The sequence below is a fragment of the Rhipicephalus microplus genome, chromosome 2, assembly GCF_043290135.1.
Source record: "Rhipicephalus microplus isolate Deutch F79 chromosome 2, USDA_Rmic, whole genome shotgun sequence".
Lineage (NCBI taxonomy): Eukaryota > Metazoa > Arthropoda > Arachnida > Ixodida > Ixodidae > Rhipicephalus > Rhipicephalus microplus.
The window spans coordinates 131,120,235-131,141,252 of NC_134701.1; the positions used below are offsets into that span (position 1 = coordinate 131,120,235).

At 44.0% G+C, this 21,018-nt stretch overlaps 2 protein-coding genes across 5 annotated transcripts in view; both read left to right on the forward strand.

Annotated features, from left to right (window-relative positions):
* Window positions 1-411: 411 nt before the first annotated feature.
* The window catches only part of LOC119170729 (KICSTOR complex protein ITFG2), a 123,827-nt gene continuing 103,220 nt past the window's right edge, over window positions 412-21,018 (forward strand). For all 4 annotated transcript variants that reach the window (XM_075886808.1, XM_075886809.1, XM_075886807.1 and 1 more), the window contains exons 1-6: window positions 412-621; window positions 2,904-2,999; window positions 3,285-3,326; window positions 8,297-8,362; window positions 10,640-10,721; window positions 19,505-19,584. In XM_075886808.1, the coding sequence (XP_075742923.1) occupies window positions 526-621; window positions 2,904-2,999; window positions 3,285-3,326; window positions 8,297-8,362; window positions 10,640-10,721; window positions 19,505-19,584 (462 nt within the window). In that variant the 5' untranslated portion in view covers window positions 412-525. The remainder of the gene's footprint in view (window positions 622-2,903; window positions 3,000-3,284; window positions 3,327-8,296; window positions 8,363-10,639; window positions 10,722-19,504; window positions 19,585-21,018) is intronic.
* LOC119172042 (uncharacterized) lies at window positions 11,537-15,523 on the forward strand. Its single transcript, XM_037423011.2, has 2 exons — window positions 11,537-11,892; window positions 13,182-15,523. The coding sequence occupies exons 1-2, from the start codon at window positions 11,733-11,735 to the stop codon at window positions 15,467-15,469; spliced, it is 2,448 nt and encodes an 815-aa protein (XP_037278908.2). The 5' UTR covers window positions 11,537-11,732; the 3' UTR covers window positions 15,470-15,523.

Here is a 21,018-nt window from a genome sequence, read left to right on the forward strand (position 1 = left end):
TTCCTACCTACAATAATAGCCAATTACGCGCCATGTCTTTGTGTTATCGCCGTGCCTAATAATATGTAGAGTGACGATTAACAGAACAGCTAACTGCCGTGGCTCTTACCATGGTCCCTCAAAAAGTATTAAGGGACCATGCTCTTACTTAGAAAATGTGTTCTTGCTTTCCTAAACAATTTTTATGTACGCCATGCGAATAAACTGAATTCACAATATGTACTTCATGCGAATAAACTGAATTCACAATATGTACTTTATGCGAATAAACTGCATTCACAACACGCAGTTTATTCGCATAAAGTACATAAAAGTTGTTTAGGAAAGCAAGAAAGGAAGAGCCACGGCTATGGTGGCCGCCATACCACGGCTGCATGGAGATTAGGCGTTGCGTTGGTAGTGTATATTTTCGGCCACCAGGTGGCCCAGAGATATTTGGGATGGCGGGTGTTGGTTAATGACTTGACAAGCCGCGCGGTTTGTTTTATCAGATCAGGCATAACTTTGGACATCTATGTGGTCGAGATGAGGGCCGTTTCATTTCTAGATAAAGTAGAGTACGAATTTGTGGGCAACTTTCTGCAGCATGCGATATGTCTCGGAGATGTTGACAACGACAAGGTGAGACTTTTATCCATGCCTGTCCATGCTTTTGTCAGGGTCGCACATTTCTCGCACATTTCCTACATCACCGAGGGTGTCGTGCGGGCTGTTGAACCGAGCGAGGGTTTTACGTCACTTCAAATGCATTTAGTATGGCCGTCGCAGAATATCAATCAGTTGACATGTGGAAAAATGATATTGCGGTGTTATTTCGGGTGTGTGTGGGCAGGAGACTCGTTGCTACGCATCGTTTTGCGACACGCTACGGCAGTTGTACTTGGTTAAAAAAACAATTGTGGCTTGCCCTTAGAGGGAGCACGACGCAATGACACTAGCAGATGTGGGTCTACGCTTCATTTTATGGATGTTTGTGAGATAACTTTACAAGGGGTTCTTCATGCGTCGACGCCAACATGTTGCTGTATGTGGGGACTGCCAAGTCACTGAAATTTTCGCTTCAAGGCATCTCATGTTTATATTTTATTGCGCGAAGTGGACGCAAAGGAATAGAATGAGAAAGCCCCAATGTCAACCACTAGCTGAAAGTGAGCATTGTGGAAAATAAAGCTAACGCAGAACTTACCTGTGCAGCTCTGTCGCCCTATTTTCATGCATACCTCTCGAAGTTGGTTTGCATAAGTTTTGTGTGTATGCTCCTTTGTGACCAAGTACGCCCGTTATGTTGATAGTTAACGTTCGGGTTGATTAACTAACTGCTCCTGTTGTCATGTTTGCACGGTTCACCTTCTTTCACTTGTGTTTTTCGATTTATGTTCGTGGGTGGTCAAAAGTTTCCACGCAGCAGTGCTATAGAATTAGATGCTGCCTCAAAAGTTTTGACCATCCCTGTACTTGTTGAAGGGACCCTGAAACACTTATTAAATATGATCGGAAAATACTGCCGATTGTCACTCAAGGCTCCCGAGAGCATATGGGCCGAACATCATGGCATTGCATATGGCCTGGAATTCAAAACAAGTTTTCAATGTGGGCTAGAAATCGCTTGCTCTTCTTCCGAACAATGATGCCATATGCTCAATCTGGCTTATAACACTAACTTGAGTTACATCCATGAGCAGATTGAAACATGTGAGCTGCATAGTTACTGCAAATTGCAAAAGGATCAAAATGTGGGCCAGTTGGTAATTCATTTTCTTCGTTCAGCGAACTGGGAGCGCAGAGAAAACACAAAGGACGAAGCGAGGAACCACACAACACGAGCGCTCGTGTTGTGTGGTTCCTCGCTTCGTCCTTTGTGTTTTCTCTGCGCTCCCAGTTCGCTGAACGAAGAAAATGAATTACTGCAAATGCTGAGGCTCACCAATGACCTGCACCGCACTCCGTAGCGCAGAATTTCACCCAGTATAGCATTGCATTATTGGCTCATCATGCCTAAAAGAGACGCATGTTCATGAAAAAAAAAAAAAAAAAACCCTCAAAGTCGTGTGTGCTGATGTAAAAACGTAGCTTCCCCCCACCCCCCCCCTTGCTATCAACCTACTCAGTGGGACCTAAGGAGAGAAAGCACTCAAGGCGTGCGACATATTTGTGCAACTTTTCTCGCCAATTCTAAAATTTTTACCGTGGTCGGTTTGTGAGGCAACAAATTTAAATAAGTAATTCGATCATTACAAAGCCTTTTCAAGGGATACTGAACAAAACTTTGCCACCAAGATTTTCAGCCAAGTTGAAAGATTAAAACTAGAGGAAACAAATGAATTTAATGAGGCTTTTTATAAACCTCCTCATTTAGCTGTGGCATCTTGAGCTAGAGGAGGTGACTTTACACTTGCCGAAAACGGGCACCCCGACAATGCCAGACGCCATCCATGTCTCTCAACCTACTCGTATCCCCCGACGGTTCCCGAAACTACTATGAGCAGCGGCAGCAAACAATGCTCATGGCTATGGTAAAGCATCAGCGCTTTTCTGGAAGGGGAGAGAGGGATGAAGGGAAGAGGACAAGAACACTTGCTGCCTGCATGCACGTAGGGGATTGCGACGTCACTGCTCGCGCTCGTTGGCAGTTGCCACGTGCTGACAATTCACCCAAATTACTGCTGAAAACACGTGAAATAAACTTTTGTTTATTGGAATAGTGATATCTCCAGAGTAGAATTTCAATGTTTTTATGTTTTTTTTTTTTCAATTTTCGTTCAGTATCCCTTTGAGGAACGCCAAGTGTTGGCGCCAAATTAATCCAGGGTTCCCACTACCGCATGCTGCGTAATTTTGGCGCTGTTTTTGCTCATGAGGCCAGGAACCTATTTTATTAACACTGGTGTCCTTTAAATCCCTAGAACATTGAACTGGTGGCCGGCAACCTTCAGGGGGATCTTGCTGTCTTCAAGTTCCAGCAACCTAGACCGTGGGCTCTGGCATCGAACTTGGGGGCGGTAAGACACTTGCAGTGTTGACATCACTTACGTGTGCAGAAAGGCAAGCTACCTTTAAACTGCAGGGGATGCTGCACTCGTCGCATGCGATGGCCTGAGAAGACACATTTTGTCTTTGCAGTTGGTGGCAGCTACTCGTCATTTCGCTATATCTTGCTTGTTTTTTTTTTTGCTACCTATGTATTTTCTCAGTGTGAGCCCGTTTGTCATCTCCACTGTGGGAAACAAGTTGGGTCTGCATTACAAACGTAGCGATGCCTGACGAGCACCGTCTCTTGAATGCAGGTGGCTGCTGTGATCGTTGGCGACATCCTGAATGATTCTCAGGTGAGGTGAAGCTAAGTGCCACGTGCACTCACACATTCTGCAAAGCATTTACTATATTTCTTCGGCGTGCACTGAAGTTTCCACTCACGGCAACAACTTATCTTGACGTTGGAGCAAAGGCTATGGAAGGCCTCCACACATTCGTGTTGCTTCGCAAGTAGTACGCAGGGATGGAACAGCTGTGCAATTCGCGCCATGGGGCAGAAAACTTGTTTACCTGCGTCGAACCACCCCTGTTGCGCCAAAATTGCTTATTAGAGCCGTATCTACGCCGCAGCACTTGAATTTAACCACAAAGTGTCCCATGCTCGAAAAATGTGGCCACGACATTGTGTTTTCAGTTTCCTCGAAGCAGTTAATGTTTAGGTTTCGTCAAGGGCGTGATCGCCCGAGCAACATGCTGTGAACTTTGTTTGTGAAGTCTCAATTGCTGGTGTGCTGGCGGTATATCTTTGCAGGCATCAGCGCAAATAGTTTGTAAACCCTTCTACGTGCTGCACTCTCACGTTAAGAGACTCTGCTAAAAGAGCATCTCTCTAGTGATTTGTAAAGTTATGCGATATTAGATCCAAAAGACTTAGCTGCTAGCTTTACTTCGTTTTTGTTGCTCCCGCATTCACTGTAACTGAATTTTTTTTTCATAACTTGACGGCAGCGAGTTCAAAAAAAAAAAAAAAGTGGTGGTAATGGGGCTCAAAAGAAGCGGTGGTGGTGTCAGGCTCCCGCAATAACCTAGTGAGGACAGGTGCACAGGACTGCTCATCAAGCGCATACACGTTTTCTCATTCGTTATATTGCTGGGCTGCATTATACATCACTTATGAGCTCGGCAGTTGACGCTTACGCATTCAGGTAAAAAAAAAAAAAAGGCGGTTGTACTTGGATATGAAATCAGTTGCACCGCAAAGGATCAGTAACGAACGCGATAACAACAAATTCTAATGCTGTACGATGTGAGGTGAATGGCTAACTCTTTTGGATGTGATTTCATGTAACTCTACAACATGCTGGTGTGAAAGAATATGGTCACACCAGGGAGAGCATTATTTTTTCTGCAGTCTTCTTTGGGATGAGAGCATAGCACATCAAAGTGCATGAGAATTGCCTGCTGATGGCGGCCGAGCTAGCGTGCGTGCCAGCAACGGTGACCGTAGTTTTAGAACCTCAGTTCAGAGTTTCTGCATGAGTGACCCCCCCCTCCTGCCTCGTTTCATTCTCGTTCAAAGCAGGCATGGCATTCCCTCTCTGTTTCAATGGGAGGTCTCCCGAGGGGTGCTGTTATCGCATGCGCCTTCTGAGCGACAGAGATGGGTCGACTTGATTGATTCCTGGTTCAGCAGATTTCGTCGCTCCCGCTTGGGCACTTTTACCAGCGGGCAAAACACACGTTATCATACTTGTCAACTCTCCTGAATTATTCAGGAGACCCTTGAATTTTGACTTAATCTCCCGATTCTACGAATTCCATCTCAAATCTCTTAAAATGTGGCCGCCACAGAAGAGGCGTTTTTTTTTTGTTCTTTAAATCACTCGCTTATACGTAAGCCTTTCATGCTACAAGAGTTGTGGTGCTGTGTAAGAGCACTCGCTACTACACTTCCAATTCATTGTAACCATACCGTAGAGTACCGTGAATCTGGGCAAAGGCCAGCGACCATGGAACCCACTCACCATCATGTCAAAAAAAAAGGCAAGGTAAAAGGTACCAGAACATATACATCTGTCTGCCTTTGGCCCCCAAATTTTGTACGCCAGACCTGTTCAGCTTGCTGAGGCGTCAGTTGTTTGTTACGTGGTTGGGAAGGTCGTGTGTTTCCCCTAGTTCAGTTGGGAAGTATATGGCGGTGTCAAAAGCAAACAAGTACTTGCATGCGTTTCTGGACTCGCGCAAAACTGAGTTTCCATGCTTTCTGACTTTGCGGAAAGGTGGCAAGTACGGATTCCGTACCACGTGTGCCTGTGATATAAGCGTTTCACACGATGGCAAGGCTGACACTGCTACACAGAAGCATCAGAACGACTTCAGTAAGTTTCATTGTAGCGCATGCAAAAACAACACACAATGAAGTTAGCACCCTGTGTCTATGTGTCTTCATTTTGTCCTATCTTTTACGTGTGCTACAAGAAATCTTACTGAAGTTCTGCTACCAACAAGCACGCATCTCATCCTTCATCAGCACTACGTTTGTGCTGAAGAAGGGCACGACAACATCGAAAGTTTCTTCCAAAAGAGCTGCGAAGACAGTCCGATGCACGCAGAATGCCTATTCTAGGGATTTCTTTTGGAACACAACTTGCCGCTAAGCTCAAGTGATCACGCAGGACCGTTGTTTCGGAAAATGTTCCCGAAGTATGAGGAAGCAAAACGGTATGGGCATGGTTGCCACTGACTTTCGAGTAAAATTCGCCAAATGACGTGTGATAAGTCACCACAAGTAATTTCTCTTTAATTGCGCGAATAATGTTGCCACTTTACATTCGTGCGGCATGCCTAGTAATAAAAATTGCGTATCATTCACAACCCCCAAAATATATTGTCGTTTTTTAGCGCCAGTCACATCACTTGCTTCACCATGGGGGCACTGAAAAAGGACATACATGTACTAGCAGCGTCCTTGAATGCTAGCGCCTCGTAACAAAATTTGTGATGGTTTCAGTTGCAGTGAACACAGAGCGAAGTCGTCGCTACAACAAGAAAGAGACGGCGTGCGTAGCCTGCCTGCAGATTTAGAGAATTTCATTGTAGTGGAATCATGTGTCCGATAATCAAATAAATTAATTACAAAACAATGAAAATAAATTAGAAAGTACACTGCATAACCGTGTGTTATTAATTTAGACTATATACAGGACATGATGGCGACGGGGAAAACCTGTCGATAGTGTCCACGTAATTGATATTTCGATGATAAGGCTATTGTGTAATTTAACCTGGTGTTTGAAAAATGTCGCATTGGACAAATGTAACACCACAAGTACTGTGAAACAGGGCTACATCTGATCTGAATGTTCTGAGTGTTCCTAACTCGCTCCAAAACGTCTTTCTGAATGCTCCAAGCCTACTACATAAGACACTTTTGCCTGCTCCATGGAATTTTATCAAACCCATCTACCCTGTTCCAACCTTGAGTACGGCAGGTTGGGGCTGATTTCGGTTTTGCTTGCTCACATTGTTTACGCATTTTGGAAAGTTCTATAGATAAAAATGTGAATGGGTGAAACAGTTTGAGGATTCGGTGTACACTTTAGTGTCATATTTTTCTTGAACTAAACAGCACGTTTGTGGCTGCACACTCACTCACTATGTCATGGATGCCACGCTTATTTTGGAAACTACGTGGGCTGAAAAGGCGGTGCTGTCTTTAAAAATTTAAAGAAAAGTAGGGCGTTCTCTCTAAGTGAAAAAGAACTATTTTACTTATTACTTGTCAGAACTGTCTGAGCCTCATAATAAATAAGGCAGTATTTATTTCAGCAAGGCCAATGAGAAAAATTATCACTGAACTTGAGTTCTATTTTCTCGCGCGGTAGCAGTCATGTGCTTCCGTTCTGTCGCTTCCACAGTGCTGTCAAGAAAGGTTGTCGCCGAGTATAGTTAGAAAATTCCTTAGCTCTTAAAACCTGTTCGAGGTTTACTGGAGAGTTGCACCCTGTTGAGTTTCTGAAGCACCTCTCATAAAGAATAATTGAGTAGTTTTAACACAGTTCTTTATGCCCATGTTATTGGGCCTTGATAACCAATTTCCTGCAGAGTTACCAGATTTTTAGTGCTCTCAATAAAGGGGTCGTGAAATGAAAATCAAGCTGCCCGCTTGTAATTTTTCTGACTTAAATAAGGATTAGACATGCCAATTACAAAATATTTCGGCACAATATCCAGCTTATAATAAATCATGCTTTCTCGAAATAGCAGTTTTCTTGGGCTCCTGAACGACTATGTGACCCTACTGGGTGCCGTAGGCCCTAACCCGTCACGTCAGTGAAATTTCATGGTAAGAGAAGTTATAAACAGAGGGTTAGCTTTCTTTTTCTCCAGAATGATGGGCTTATAGGAAGATAGGAAAGAAAAAAACAAGCTGCAATTTTTGTGCTTTTAGAATAGTATATTGTCGAAGTACAGTAAGTAATCTCCTTCGTTCTGCTTTTAATTACATCCGGGCTCTATCACGTGTTGCCTTTGCTTACTCACTACAGCGTTCCAGTGTTTTTTTTACTGGTTGCATTAGGTTGTGTCTTAAGGCATTTTTAAGGCGTCTTAGTCCTCGCTGAGCCTACTGTGTGCGCCGTCAGTGCCGCATAACCTATCAAAGTGGAAATAACGTTTGTGATGTCTTTACAGCGCCGCGACTGGAACAGTATGTTGCTACGAACCTCGGTCAAGTATCGCTCAGCAAACGATGCTGCATCAGCATGGTTTGTCGACGACACTTTGGCTGTCTTTAAGTGACGTCAGCTTTAAAGTTGATGGGAAAGCGAGCAGGGCATTGAAATAGGGCTTTTATAGCTACTAAATGAACTTGGACGATAAAAGAAGTTGAGGTATCTGAATGGAGGGTCAGTATTCTGAATAAACATGTAGTTGAAAGTTTTCGGAAGCATTTCACCACCCCTTTAATCTGTAGCAAGTCCGTGCAGCACCTGTTTAGGCAAGGATGATAGCATATGAGAAAAAAACACTTTGGATGATCCGATTGACTGTTCAATATTGCATCGAACATTTTTACAGTTGTTGGCATATTGCTTTTGTTGTATGATTGAAACAGAAAGCGTCGGGGGGGGGGGGGGAGGTGGGTGATAGGTTTTTGACTTGTGTTTTTGCTATAGAGTTACTTCAAACTTTGTAGCAAAGTAACTTTGTTCTCTAAAGTTGCTCTTTCACTGCTCTCTCCACAGTCTTGACTATTCAATCAAGTGTCAGTGCAGTTGTTACTCAGTTTAGTAATTGTTCTCTTCCCTTTACTGCTCAACAGAACAAGGTCCTCAGCATCAGCTGTGATGGCTGGTGTCATATGTTCGCTCTGCAGGCAGACACAAATGTGAGTATGGCTTCACTCAATGATATTGACAGCTCATTCATTGAATTGCTACAGTACTTGGGTATCTTTTTTACTTCTCAAATAATCCTTTTCAATTATCCTGGTGTTGTTTAGAACTTGGAAACTTGATTTCCAATCTGGGGCGTGATTCTCGATGTAGCCACCTTGTGGACTATGCCTTTTGGCCTCCACTGATTGGCTGGAGTTCGGCGAGTAGTTTCTATTTTTGGTCCTTCTTCCGCGATGTGATTTTAATGCCACGAAGCTGTCACAACTCGCCGCAAATGAGAGGGACGCCATGCATTTCACCACAATCAATGCTGCGCTCGAAGATCTGTTTTTGGCTACACATCTCTGAGGCCAAGCATGTACTCTAAATTACGTAGCCCTTGAATTAGGTTTAATGTGGCTATCGACCTAATGCTCCTGAAAGGTCAGTACGCATTCCCTGCATAGTTTTCCAACATCATAGCTCATATTCATATGCAAGTTCAGACTTGTCAAGTTTGTGTTCTGTTACTGTGTATTTCATTCACTTGCATTTCTTCATACTGGGAATGTGTTGGCCGGCTTGGTGTGTCGACATGATCAAGAGCGCCGTGACATCATGGCTCACTGTTTTATGAGTAACTGAATGCACTCCTCAGAAGTGTATAATCCACAAGGTGGATACATGGAGAATCGCATCCTTGGTCTATAGTGGTAGCAAATGTGTGGACTGTCAAGGGAAAACAAATATGTACTATTAATGCAGTACAAAATGAAGATTGTACGGCTGACAAAATGTACAGATAAGCGAAATACAGGAGTTGTAATGAAGAGGAATCATAATTACGGCACTCGCATTCATTGAAGTGTCAGAATATTTAGCCAGCGTGTTTAATGGTCATCACTTTGTGCTGTTAGCATTGCTGTTTTGTTTCCGGAACAACTTAATAAGTGGTAAAACAGTAAAGCCACGTGCATGAAACCAGCCGTATGGATACGTGCGGTGTTTTGCGACCTTAATCAATGTAGCAACATACAGAACTGAAAAATTATTCTTGTAAAATTCTGACATGGCAGTGACTATGAATAGAAAATAAAGGCATCTACATAACCTAGGTATGAAAGACAAAGCTTGAATAATTAAACTAGTGTATAAATGTGCACTGTTAGAAAAAAAAATCTGCACTTTAAATCTTCTTTTATATCTTAAGAGAATTATAGTTCTGGATTAAAAGAATAAAAATAAGAGTATGAAAGAAAGAGTAATTTGTAGTAACACTGTTGCTTCAGGTGATGACCAGTAATTTTAACCATCTGAGGGTGAAAGATGTACATGCATGTCATATGCCAACAGCCACAAGACTATCAAAGACGTAAATTGATGTCATTACCCATATGTTTTAAACGAACTCCTTTTTTTTATCATAATTATTGCTTGGCACATGCTGCGACATTGCGGGAATAGATGGAACTTTTTCTAGTGCCATTGTTTCTTTGTCTATTTTTTTTTTTTCAGGTGCTCTATTGCTGTGATGCACTGGATAGTTTCGGTTCCATCTTTCTGGAGATACTCTGGGGAGATGCATTTCGTTGCGAGATATCGACGTTCACAAGGTTAACAGAAAATGGCACTGCATCGAGAAAATAATGCCTCAGTCAATCATTCCGCTACTGGCTACAATACCGAGAAAGCCTGAAGCAATCGTGTATCAGCTCTGTTTCTGATGAGAACATTGCCACACGAGGAGGCTGTGCAAAACATTTGCCGAAAAGGCTGCAGCAGTTGTACATGACTGCATTTTTATTGGATTTGTGCCATGCTTATGATTGCAAAGTGAGATATCGTGAGCTGAAGTGCAATGCTTTGAAAGAGCCGGCTGAATGTTTTGTGAAGCACTCGATTCCAATTATTCAAGTGTAACACACACAGACACTTGAAAGCAGCTAGCCAAATGTACTTTATGGCAGTGTTCACTGCTTTTCCTTTACATTGGTGCTGGAAGATAGCTGCGTATTTCTTTATTCTCTTTTTGCCATTAGGCCTACTGTGGTAGTTAGGTGTTGCTCCGCTAAACAACGATGGGGCAGGTTTGATTTCGTATCAAGTTGGCTGCGTTTTGACCGAGGCAGAATGCGAAATTGCCCGTATACTTTATTTATGCGCATGTTAAAGAACCCCGGGCAATCGGTATTCATCAGTAGTTCCCCTCTGTGGCATGCCTCATAATCACGTTATGGTTTCAGCATTCAGAACTCTATAATGTGAGTTTTTTTTGTTTTTTTTTTAAGGAGGATGATCGGAAGCAGCTCCAGCCTTTCCATAGCCAGAGATTGCCCGCAAACACAAAGATGGCCCTGCTGGCTGACATCAGTGAGTTACTCTGTTTTCTTTTCTTATTTTCCTGTCAAACTTTTTCTTTTGTGTGGGTGGGTAGTTGGGGGGGCAAGTGGGGGGCCAATGTTCAGCCTCTATCAGGAACATCAATGTAAACTTGGAAACTCGCCCTTCGAGAATCCCTTTTATAATATGAAGTTGGAGTCTTCAGAAATATTGATTTAGATGGGCTTGATGATTATTGCAACGCGTCCCAACTAGTCGACGTCCGATTTCTCAGACGCCTGAAATTCCGGGCATACCTGATTTCCTGGACTCATCTGTGGCACCGTTAAGTTCCGCATAGAGTCAATGTATGAAAAAAGTTCGAAATTCCGGACGTTTACAGATTTGCCTTCCGATTTTCTGGACTTTTTTACCGCTAACCAAAGACTCGAAGTCGCTATCAAAGCCACCATTTTGGTTGTTTCGGACCCTCAAACCCATCGTGCCACGGCTGTCGTACGCTCGAAACCGAAAATGCTGCAATTCAGCACACACCAATCCAGCCGCAGCCTCTGGCCGTAGCTTAGGCCGCATGGTGCTATGCAACCTGTGCTACGACAATGGCAAAAGCTATGCTGTTGATTTTTGGTCTGTTGTCGGCATGCTTGCAGACTAGTGGAAGGTGGTTACGCAACAGACCCTTCGGAACTGTTTTTGTCATGTGAGCATCATACTGGACGCCGAGGCTGCCGTCTCGCCCGGAGTGGACCACGTGTGCGACGCACTTCCACCTGTGAATATTGTTTTCGACGATCTGCAGGTTGCTGGTGTTTCGATTCCAGCCGGGATAACCCTTGAGGGCTTCGTTGATGCTGGCAGTAGTGATCCAGCTGCGCCATTTGCGCCAATTTGCTACAATTATACCTTCCTGCGCCTTACTGCGCAAGTGTTGTTTTGTTTGCGCCAAATGCGCCAAATTGCACGAAAGAACCCGACTTTAGCGGATGTTCATTTTGCAGTTGGCAACAAGTGAATTTTTTTCTAGGTTGGCAACTGTTTACCATGTGCTTTGCAGCTTTGGTATTCGTCGGTGTCGTTCGGGTGTTTTCTGTAGGTTTTCGCGCTCATGCACAGCACGTCGTGTCGTTGCATGTGCGCCATGTGCTTGTGAACAACCAGTCAGCGAATGTTTGTCATCCCCCCGCTGTTGAAATGGACAAAAGTAAGTCGCTTTCTTTTTAAATTTTGTGGCATTTCTTAATAGCGCCCGTGAAATACTTTAGTGAATGCTTAGGCGATCGCGTAGCGCTGCTGGCATTTATTACCGGCCGCACTTTGCTATTGAATCAGTACAGAAGTTGCAACTTGCCTATAGTTCTTCCGATTTCTCGCTACTGATGGTTTTTGTGTTCGGAGTGTCCGAGCGCTGTACGTAGGCTTAGGAATGTGCGCCGTGCCTTGTTTCGTAGTGCGGAATATCCGCATTTGAAACGCGCAATCGCTCGTACGGCATGCAGCAGTTACACCTCCTACATGCTACCGTTCGGAACATATAATAGTGCGAAACGAACGAGCGAGTGACGCGGAATACACAAAGAATTTCTGCAGGCGGGTCGCTTTTGTTGACGTTAGCAGATCGCTAGATGGGCCGTATGTGCTGCCGGCGCGTCACGGATCGGGCGCCCCACCGTGCGAGCTGCTTGTAGAATAGTCGGAAAAGAGTGATTGAGCGTCGACCATGTCAACACAAGCAAGTCAATAAGCACCGTAATGTTACCGCATTAGCGGCCGCCGATCGTTGGGAATCCGCTATTCGTGACGTGCCGTTCCCAATCAGCTTTTTAAAATATTTAATTTAAGGAAAACATTGCTGTCGATTTCTGCTCTGGTCATCGCGCGCCGCGCCGGAAGGAAGCAAACCTCCAACATACATTAGCGCCTTATGCCGCCTTGCCAGCTGGGGCAATGCGTTTGTCTGCGGCCGTCAGACCCACGCGTCATCCGCATGGCAACTTCCTGTAAGTTGGTCGCGAGTTTTAGGTGTGAATGGTCGACAGACAACTGGCATCCCGATTCGCGCCATTTGTCGAGGCTGTACCCAAAATGCTTGCGCAAATATTTGGTGTTGGCGCCTTAGAGTTGGTATTTAGATCTTCCAATGAAGTAAGGTTGGCATTATGTTACGGGCTACCCTAAAAATAAATCTAGTAGTTACGTGCTCTTTTTACTAGCGTGCCTTTGTCGTGGGAAAATTTACAAGAGCGGAACCTTGGGCTAGTTGGTGCGTAGTCACATTTGCAAGTTTTTTATACTGACGCATTGACTAGGCTTGTATTTTGTCATGTTTTTCATCATCCTTTCTTTGGGCATATATATTCTTGCCACTCTGTGATATAAAGTTAGAAGTCAGTGCTCTTTCTGTCTACCCTGTTGCTTTTACCTATATTCACGCTCTGAAAAAAAACTTGGCAAAGTTTACTGTCATAAAGTTCGTTTCGCTCATGTTTTCAGATCGCAACACCAAGTTCAACGCCTCTGTACTCAACGAGGTGGACTCCAATAATGATCCGATCAGTCGGTGGTGCAAGAGTGGAACCCGAAATACAGATGCATTTTGTATTCTTTGCAACTGCACCATTTCTTGCGCACAGCATGGAGCGGCAGCAGTGAAGCGTCATGCTGGGATGAAGAAACATATTGATGCAGCTGCTAGACACAGAGACAAGGACGGGAATCTTCTTCCACCCAAATTGGTGCAAGGCACACTGGACTTCTCCAACGGGTCTGCTAATACATCACTTGAGCACCAAGTCAGCAAGGCAGAAACTACTTTTGCTTTGTCTGTTGTGGCCAAGGGAATTCCTTTTTCATGGGGAGACACGGCAACTTCGATTTATCACTGCATGTTCCCCGACAGTGACATTGCCAAAAAGTTTAGTTGCGGCAGAATAAAGTTGGCCCGCATTGTATCAGATGGACTGGGTCCCTACTTTAAAGGACAAGTGGTGACTGAGCTGTGCCAGCCAAATGTCTATTTTTCCATTATGATTGATGAGACGCCAAAGCCAGAGCTAAGGGTGCAGCAACTAGATGTGCTGGTACGCTATTTTTCCAGCAGCCAACAGGAAGTTGTTGTTGAACATGTCCAGTCATTTGATCTTGGGCGTGCAACCGCTGAAATAATTGTTGGCTGCATAGAAGAAGCAATAGCAGATCTTCCAAAGCAAGGACTTGTTTGCTTTTTCAGTGATGGCCCTAATGTTATGAAGAGCGTAAGAAACAAGCTTCAGAAGCATGTGGCACCAAGTTTGATTGATATTGGCAACTGCAATCTTCATAAGGTTCACAATGCATTTGGCAGAGGCCTGGATGCATTTGGCTTAGATGTAGAAGAAGTAGTGAGAAATATTTACTACTACTTCAAAGGTGCTGTCCGCGCTGAAGCACTCAGAGAATGCCAGGATACTTTGGGAATCTCTTGTCATGTATTTCTGCGCCACGTTTCTAATCGCTGGCTGACGCTACAAGACTCACTTTGCCGAGTTGAGGAACAGTTTGAAGCGCTTCGCACCTATTTTTTTAAGGGCAATTCATCTCGTCAACGACCTGACACCCAAAGCCTACACAACAAGCTTGTGTCGGCATTTTCTGAGAAACAACTTTTGGCCAAAGTGTTGTTCCTTAAGAACTGTGCGCAGCTTTTCAGTGGATTTCAGCTGCTCTTCCAAAAGCAAGAGCCGCTCTTGCACATACTTCACGTTGAACTTATTGTTCTAGTCCAACGAGTCCTCAGTCGGTTTCTTCGTCATGAAGCCTTTGCAGACAAGACCGCTGAACAACTGAAAAGGCTAGATGTGATGGATGCATCCTTTTGGAAATCAAGGCCGGAAGTTGGTACAGATACTGAAAAATCAATGCTTGAGTGGGACTCTAGTGAGAAGAAGCGGTTTTATCTTGGAGCACGTGCTTTTTACTTGGCCTGTGCCAAGGATCTTCTTCAGAAGCTTCCACTCGACAATAGAGTTCTTCAATCTGCTAGCCTCCTCAATTGGCAGTCAACAAATGTTGAATCGGAAGTGCGAGCACTGAAGTACCTTGTGTCTCAGCTTCCACAGGTAATCAAACATGAAGAAGTTTCCTCAGCCATCGATGAGTGGCATATGTTAAAGTGTGACTCAAACAGTGACCTCCTGGCACTTGGAGGTGAAAGAATTGATGTTCGTTGGGGCAAAATATTTGAACTGAAGTCTCCTGGAGGTCAACCAAAGTATCCATTATTGTCGAGGCTTGTCAAGTGTCTGCTGTGCCTGCCACATGGCAACGCAGACTGCGAACGAGGATTTAGCGAAAATAAGCGCTTTTATGAGAACCGCTACTCATTATGCATTGCAAGCATTAACGGGTTGCGCCAGACAAAGACATACCTCCGCAGGTATGATGGAGATGCCACTAAAGTTCCCTTGTCTACAGAGCTTCTGCAAAGTGTAAGGAGATCTAGAGCCCGATACACAGAGAGAACTGCAAGTGCACAGCAGTCAGAAAGCAGGAAAAGGCTTGGAGACCAAGACACTGGTGCTGATGTCGACGAAAAGCGACTTCGTAAGAACTTGGAAGAAAAGGTCACCTCAAGTAGGGCATTGCTGAAACGAGCAGAAGACATAATTTCTTCTGGTCTGCGTTCTAAGAGCCTGGAACAAGTTGAAGCTGGGCAAACTTTATTAGCTGAAGGCAACTCCGCTTTGAGCCAAACCCTCTCACAGCTGGAAGAACTAAGCAAGAAGGTGAGCAAGAGGACGTAAATGCTGCAACATGCACATCTTTCTTCTGTAAATAAATGAAAGTTCAAAACTCTCCTTACAGTTCGGTTTCTGGGAATTTTCGTCGTAGCTTTTAGTGTACTTTAATAAACTAATGCTACACCTGCACTACCTTCATTTTCAGTAGTGCATTAAATCTGATGGACTGGTCCATTTCTTGGTGGCTTTTAAAATCGGCATGCACGTGACACTCTAATTAATAATTGAGAATTGAGACAAATACGGTTTTATAGAACTGTGGTTGCTATCACAGCTTTAGTTTCAGCAATAATGAGAGATGTATTTTTGTAAAATAAGTTGCTGCTACAATTGCTGCTCCAAAATCGAGTGCCGATACAAAGGTGCTCCAAAAGAGCATTTTCTCTGCTCCAAAAATTGCTCCAAAAGTTGAAGTGGCTGGATCACCACTGTGCTGGCAAAGACCTCATGCTATGTGTGGAAAAGTAACTGATGATGAAATCATTCGTCAAGTTATAGAGGACTCCGACGGCTCCGACACCAATATCAAAGAAGCAGCGCCTACACAGCCAACGATCTCGGAGATGACGCAAGCACTGACACAGTCATTAATGTACAGCAAAAGCATGAGGTTAAATGAAATTGAGGCAGACATAATCGTGGGCAAGTGGAGCGTCGCACAAACGAAAATAAGTGACTTTTTTTTCCCCGCCTAAGTGTTTACAAGTGTGGTAGCGTCGGCCACATCAGACTTTTTTTTCTTTTGAAACGATGCATTTGCTGAATTGCAATGAGAACCTTGTACTCCTACTACGACCCTCTCCGTCAGCAAAAAATACCTATTAAAAAGTGTGTTTTCACTTGCCTTTATTTTTTCGGACGTTTTTGCGGTCCCTTGAGGCTCTGGGAAAACGGACGTCTACTATATATAATGCACAATTGGACGTCTGCTATATAGCATGCACAACAGTTTTAAGAAAGGGGACTTAATCTATGAGAATAAGAGCATGCAGATGTTTCCTTGAGTGTTGTGAACGTGCGAGTAACCTTTATTTTTTGATGTTTATAAAGGTCAAAATCAATTATTTTACAGCAATTAGGTAATATTTTAATTGGGGTGTTCTTTAGAGAATCACAAGCAGTGTCAAACGGGCATCTTTCCAGCAAGGTGCGCAATTTGTGTTTGCTTCTACTGTTAAAGAGAACAACTGTAATATGAAAAATTTGGCTAGTTGGGCCAAGTGTATACAAGAAGAATATATTTGCTTACATTAGCAAATGCAGGAGCTTATGTATTGCGACTTTGTTGTCTGTCCTTTCTATGCTTCTGGGTCTTGTTTTGTTGTGCCTCTTGCCAAATTGCTTAGCGTTCCAAATGGGAAAAATATGCAATGTCGCTGCACATTTGTGTAAGACATAAAGCAGCATCAGTGCTGCCTTAGTCCCTCTACTGCTTTGACAGGTTATGGCCTGCTCTGCCTTGTGGAATACCAACTGCAGTGCAATCAGTGGAGAAAAAGGAGCACGATAGTTATCAAAATTTGCATAGTTCACGCACCAAAAACCCTGCGCCCTATAATGATCGACTTCCTTTTAGATGCTTCACCGCAACACGCTCGTGTAATTTGTTAAGTGGGGGGCGTGGCAGTTAAAAATGTGTTAATTATTGGAATGAATTGATGAAATTTGGCATGCTGATGGGACTCGTTATGCTGATATTATTGATGAAATCAGCTTTAAGATAGGTGACAATGCATTCAAAGCATCTGCTTGCATTTATTTTGTCGCGCAATGTCTTCATTAGTGAGGGTTGGAGCCGAAATCCCCTGCTGAATACTCGTCACGTGAACATCTACCGTTGGCAATGCGATGTTGCCGTCGCTCGCAGAAGCACGGTCCACACTGCTCTGGGACATGTCAACACCACACGCGGACCCCTAAACTCTGCTTGCGGACTTAACACCGCCCACAAACTCGTCAACACTGCACGCGGAAGTGTTGGCACTACACGTGGACGCGTCGCAAGCGCTGGTCGCATCGTCAATGGAGCACGCGCTGTCAACATGGCCCACGGTTGGGTTGTAATCGGTGCATACGGACACGCTGTCACAGTCGCATACGAGCAAGCTGTCCCTATCTCCCACGTGTGCGGGCTTTTCCTGATTGGGGAAATTAGTGGCGTTTGCTTCTGTGTCCAGTTTTATCCTTTTATTTCATGGGGTTCGCAGTTTGGTGTACACGTGGACCGTGCGGTACTTCACTCCTTTGAGGCTCATCAGAACATGCATGTTGTTGCGGCGATCAACACAGGAATGAACAAAATGCGCATCAGCCAGGAGTGGCTCTCTTCTGTGCAAATGCACATGAAAGCCATTCAAATCTCGGACAACCAATAGGGGTGCGCCATGAGCCCCTCGTGACTATTGCAACTAATCGCGATTCTACTTTTGTTCTTTTTCGCTCGCTTTTCCTGGTTTTATCTTTCGTTGTAGAAATACGGCACGCCAGTTATCTTCAGCTCTGATCTCCCCGCGTCACAATTATGCAAAAATGGCAGTGCTCCAATCCGCAAGAGCTGCACAATTCGTGGCGCGTTGGCACCTCCTGAAGACAGATTTTTTCGCGGTTTTCGACAACACACGGATAAAGTGCTTTTTTCTCTATTACTACTGCGTAGTTCATTATAATATTTCACCAAGAGGTAAAGCAAGGTTCGAGGATCGCAAAAACAAAAAAACAAGTTTAAATATCGATAAGTTCGAGCAAGTTGATTGTTCCAATTGCCACGTCCCCTTTTAAAGAATGCTATTATACCCCTGTCACACGAGTACGAAAAAAGTCTTTTTACGTAAGTGGTCTTTTATAAAGTTAAGACTACTAATGTAAAGTCATTGCCTCGCAGACACATGGCACCGACCATCTTGTTTTAGTCTTTTCTTCTGAATTCGCATGTGGAAGTGTGGTGCTAGCCTTCAAAAAAGAATCAATCAAAACATAATTACGTGTATGGATGTATAGAATCAGATCTCCTTCTTGGATTACTGCAGCTGTTGTGTGCGCCCATGGCTTCTCGCTGAAGTGCGTGCGACGCGCAAGGCGTTGCCATGTAATCTCGAGCCTGTCGGCCTGCTTACAATAGTCCTCAAGAAAATAAGCTTTAAATGGTTCATTAGGCATTCTACAACATATGAAACTTATTTGTATGATGAGCCTAGGTGACGGATTTGCCGATTTTTTTTCACCAATTCATAATTTTTGCTGCGTAATAGTTTTGAGGCTACTCTTTTATGGCCGTGAAAGAGATCAACGATAGCTGTTTTCAAAAAAGACTGCTTCCTAAAAATAAGATTGCCTGTATTTGTGTTTGCATGCAAAACTTTTTCGCAAAAACTCTTCTTGCTCGAAAGGCTTCGAAGTGCCCGTGTGACATTCGGACCCTTTTATAGAAGGGTGCTGAGACGCTGATGTAAAAGACGTTTGTATATGAAAGATGCAAGTGCACCTTCATTAAAATAAATGTTGATCAGAAAGTGAGAACATAGTACCCTGCTTATAGGAGAGAAATACATGATATAAAAGACTCTAATTGCTCCCCTGTGCATGTCTCTTGTAAAGGGGTTCAGCTGTAGCAGAGTGAGCTGCCTTGCACCGAAGCACAATGCTTGTATTCGTTCGTTATCGGAAAGAGTGCTGACACGCTGCTACACCTCATAATCTCTTCATGAATGTGCGGACGAAAAATAAATTATTAGAGAGCTTGTATGCCTTGGACATGGCTTTGGTGAAACAATTTCGCCATCTCCAGAGACTGAGGCACGTGGAGTTCGTAGACAAGCTCAAATGCCCTTTTTTTTTTATTTTGAAAGTTCACAAAACATGCGAGCTCTCTTGTGAGCCCCTGAACTTGGATGTATGTAGGTTAAACTATACTGCCTGTAGCATTAAAAATGGAATGCTGCACAATCTACTGCTGGGTTTGTTCCCATTTCTGTTGAAGAAGATATTTTCATTGGAAATAGTCACGTAACGTGTTCTGGTTTGCTATGCGTTTTTCTTCAGACAAGGATGGGAAGATGGAGCTAATCCTTGGCCTGACTGATCGTGTTGTGAGGACATACCAGTGGAGTTCACTAAGCGAGGTATGTGCTGTCTACTCTAATGGCAAATTCCACTGGGAGTGCAGGAGCACTCAAAAGCGCGCTGAAAGTGCTCCTTTCACAGCCGGCATGTTTCAGTGGTTGAACAGGCACAGAAGCCCTGTCATCCATTGGTAGAGCCAGTGTGCTTTTGCTGCGCCGAGAAGCAGCCAGGTGCACTTTGCAGTGCTCTTGCCTGAAAAGTGGAGTAGACGTATTGCGACGAGTCACATGGCCTTTGAACGTCACACACAGTTCCCGAATTTTTCTTCATCCCGCGAGTGCGGCGGCATTGGTAGCAACCATGTGTAGTTTGAAACCACTGTTCCGCTGTTTTGCACGGGTGGCGACGATGACAGCTGGACATTTGCTGAATGCATCGTTGCACAAACGTACTATGTATTAGGATAAGGAACAAGTGGCCGTCTGATTTCGCGTGCATTTTGCTGCTGCCCCACAGAGAATATGCCGGGGCCTGGATTGTTTCAATCACATAGTCTCCTCAATCGTCACCCTCTCACCTGCTCTCCAGGAGCGTGCCGGATTTCAGTGGCAGAACGAGTGGCTTTGCTTCCAGTGCCCTGTCTGTCAGCCCTCAGTGCCCTGCCCCTCTACTCCTGTTCTCTCAATGAAATTTGCCAAAACTAGTTCGTTATGCTGACGTGGCATGCTGTGCCATAAAGCTTCTCACATCATTCACTATGAATGTTGATTATGGCACTTCAGCTAAGTGCAAAACTTGTTATGTGCCATGTGTACAACTTTGCACATGGTGCTTCAGCCATGTGTGAAACTTGTCTCCAGAACATGTCCTTTATGGATTGTGCAGCTATTTACTTGTATCTTCCTGAACTTCATCTGGATGTGCTTTGCCTGAGAAGCACAAGCCCGCGAATGCTCATTGACCTGACCATTCTTTTGTGAAGCCATCAACTGAACAATGTTCTGCTTTCATTTGCAAGTGAATAAGTGTGGCATAGCAAATATGGCACCTGACGTGCGTGTTCACAATTTAAATTAATGTTTTGAAATCCTATGTCATAAGTAGAGGCCGAATTTATGGGCACAAAAAAAAAAAAAAACTGGATATTAAGCACCGAAAATAGGAAGGCAAAACACTGTTGTAGGCCCCCCAAATTGTAAATATAGGCACAATAATTAAAATTTTCGATGAAATATGTGTGCAATGTGTGTATAAAACTGGAAACCAAACAGAAATGTTTTCTTTTATCATAGTACAAAGGCACCACAGACCTAGCATATATTCATGCAATTATTTTTTTTGCAGGGTTTGCAGAATGCGGTCTCTCCTTTTCTAGTCCAGCATGACGAGTGAAGTGTGAACCGTCCAATAAACATGCTTCAGGGTCTTTCTTTTCGGCATGGCTGAGATGGGCAACACAGGAGCAAATAGTTCGAGCACTAACTGACCAGAAG

Excerpts from the sequence above, each read along its gene's own strand:
- LOC119172042 (XM_037423011.2), top strand. The coding sequence starts at position 11,733 with ATGTGCTTTGCAGCTTTGGTATTCGTCGGTGTCGTTCGGGTGTTTTCT. Across the intron at positions 11,893-13,181 it reads CGCTGTTGAAATGGACAAAA|ATCGCAACACCAAGTTCAAC; the intron begins GTAAGTCGCTTT and ends TCATGTTTTCAG.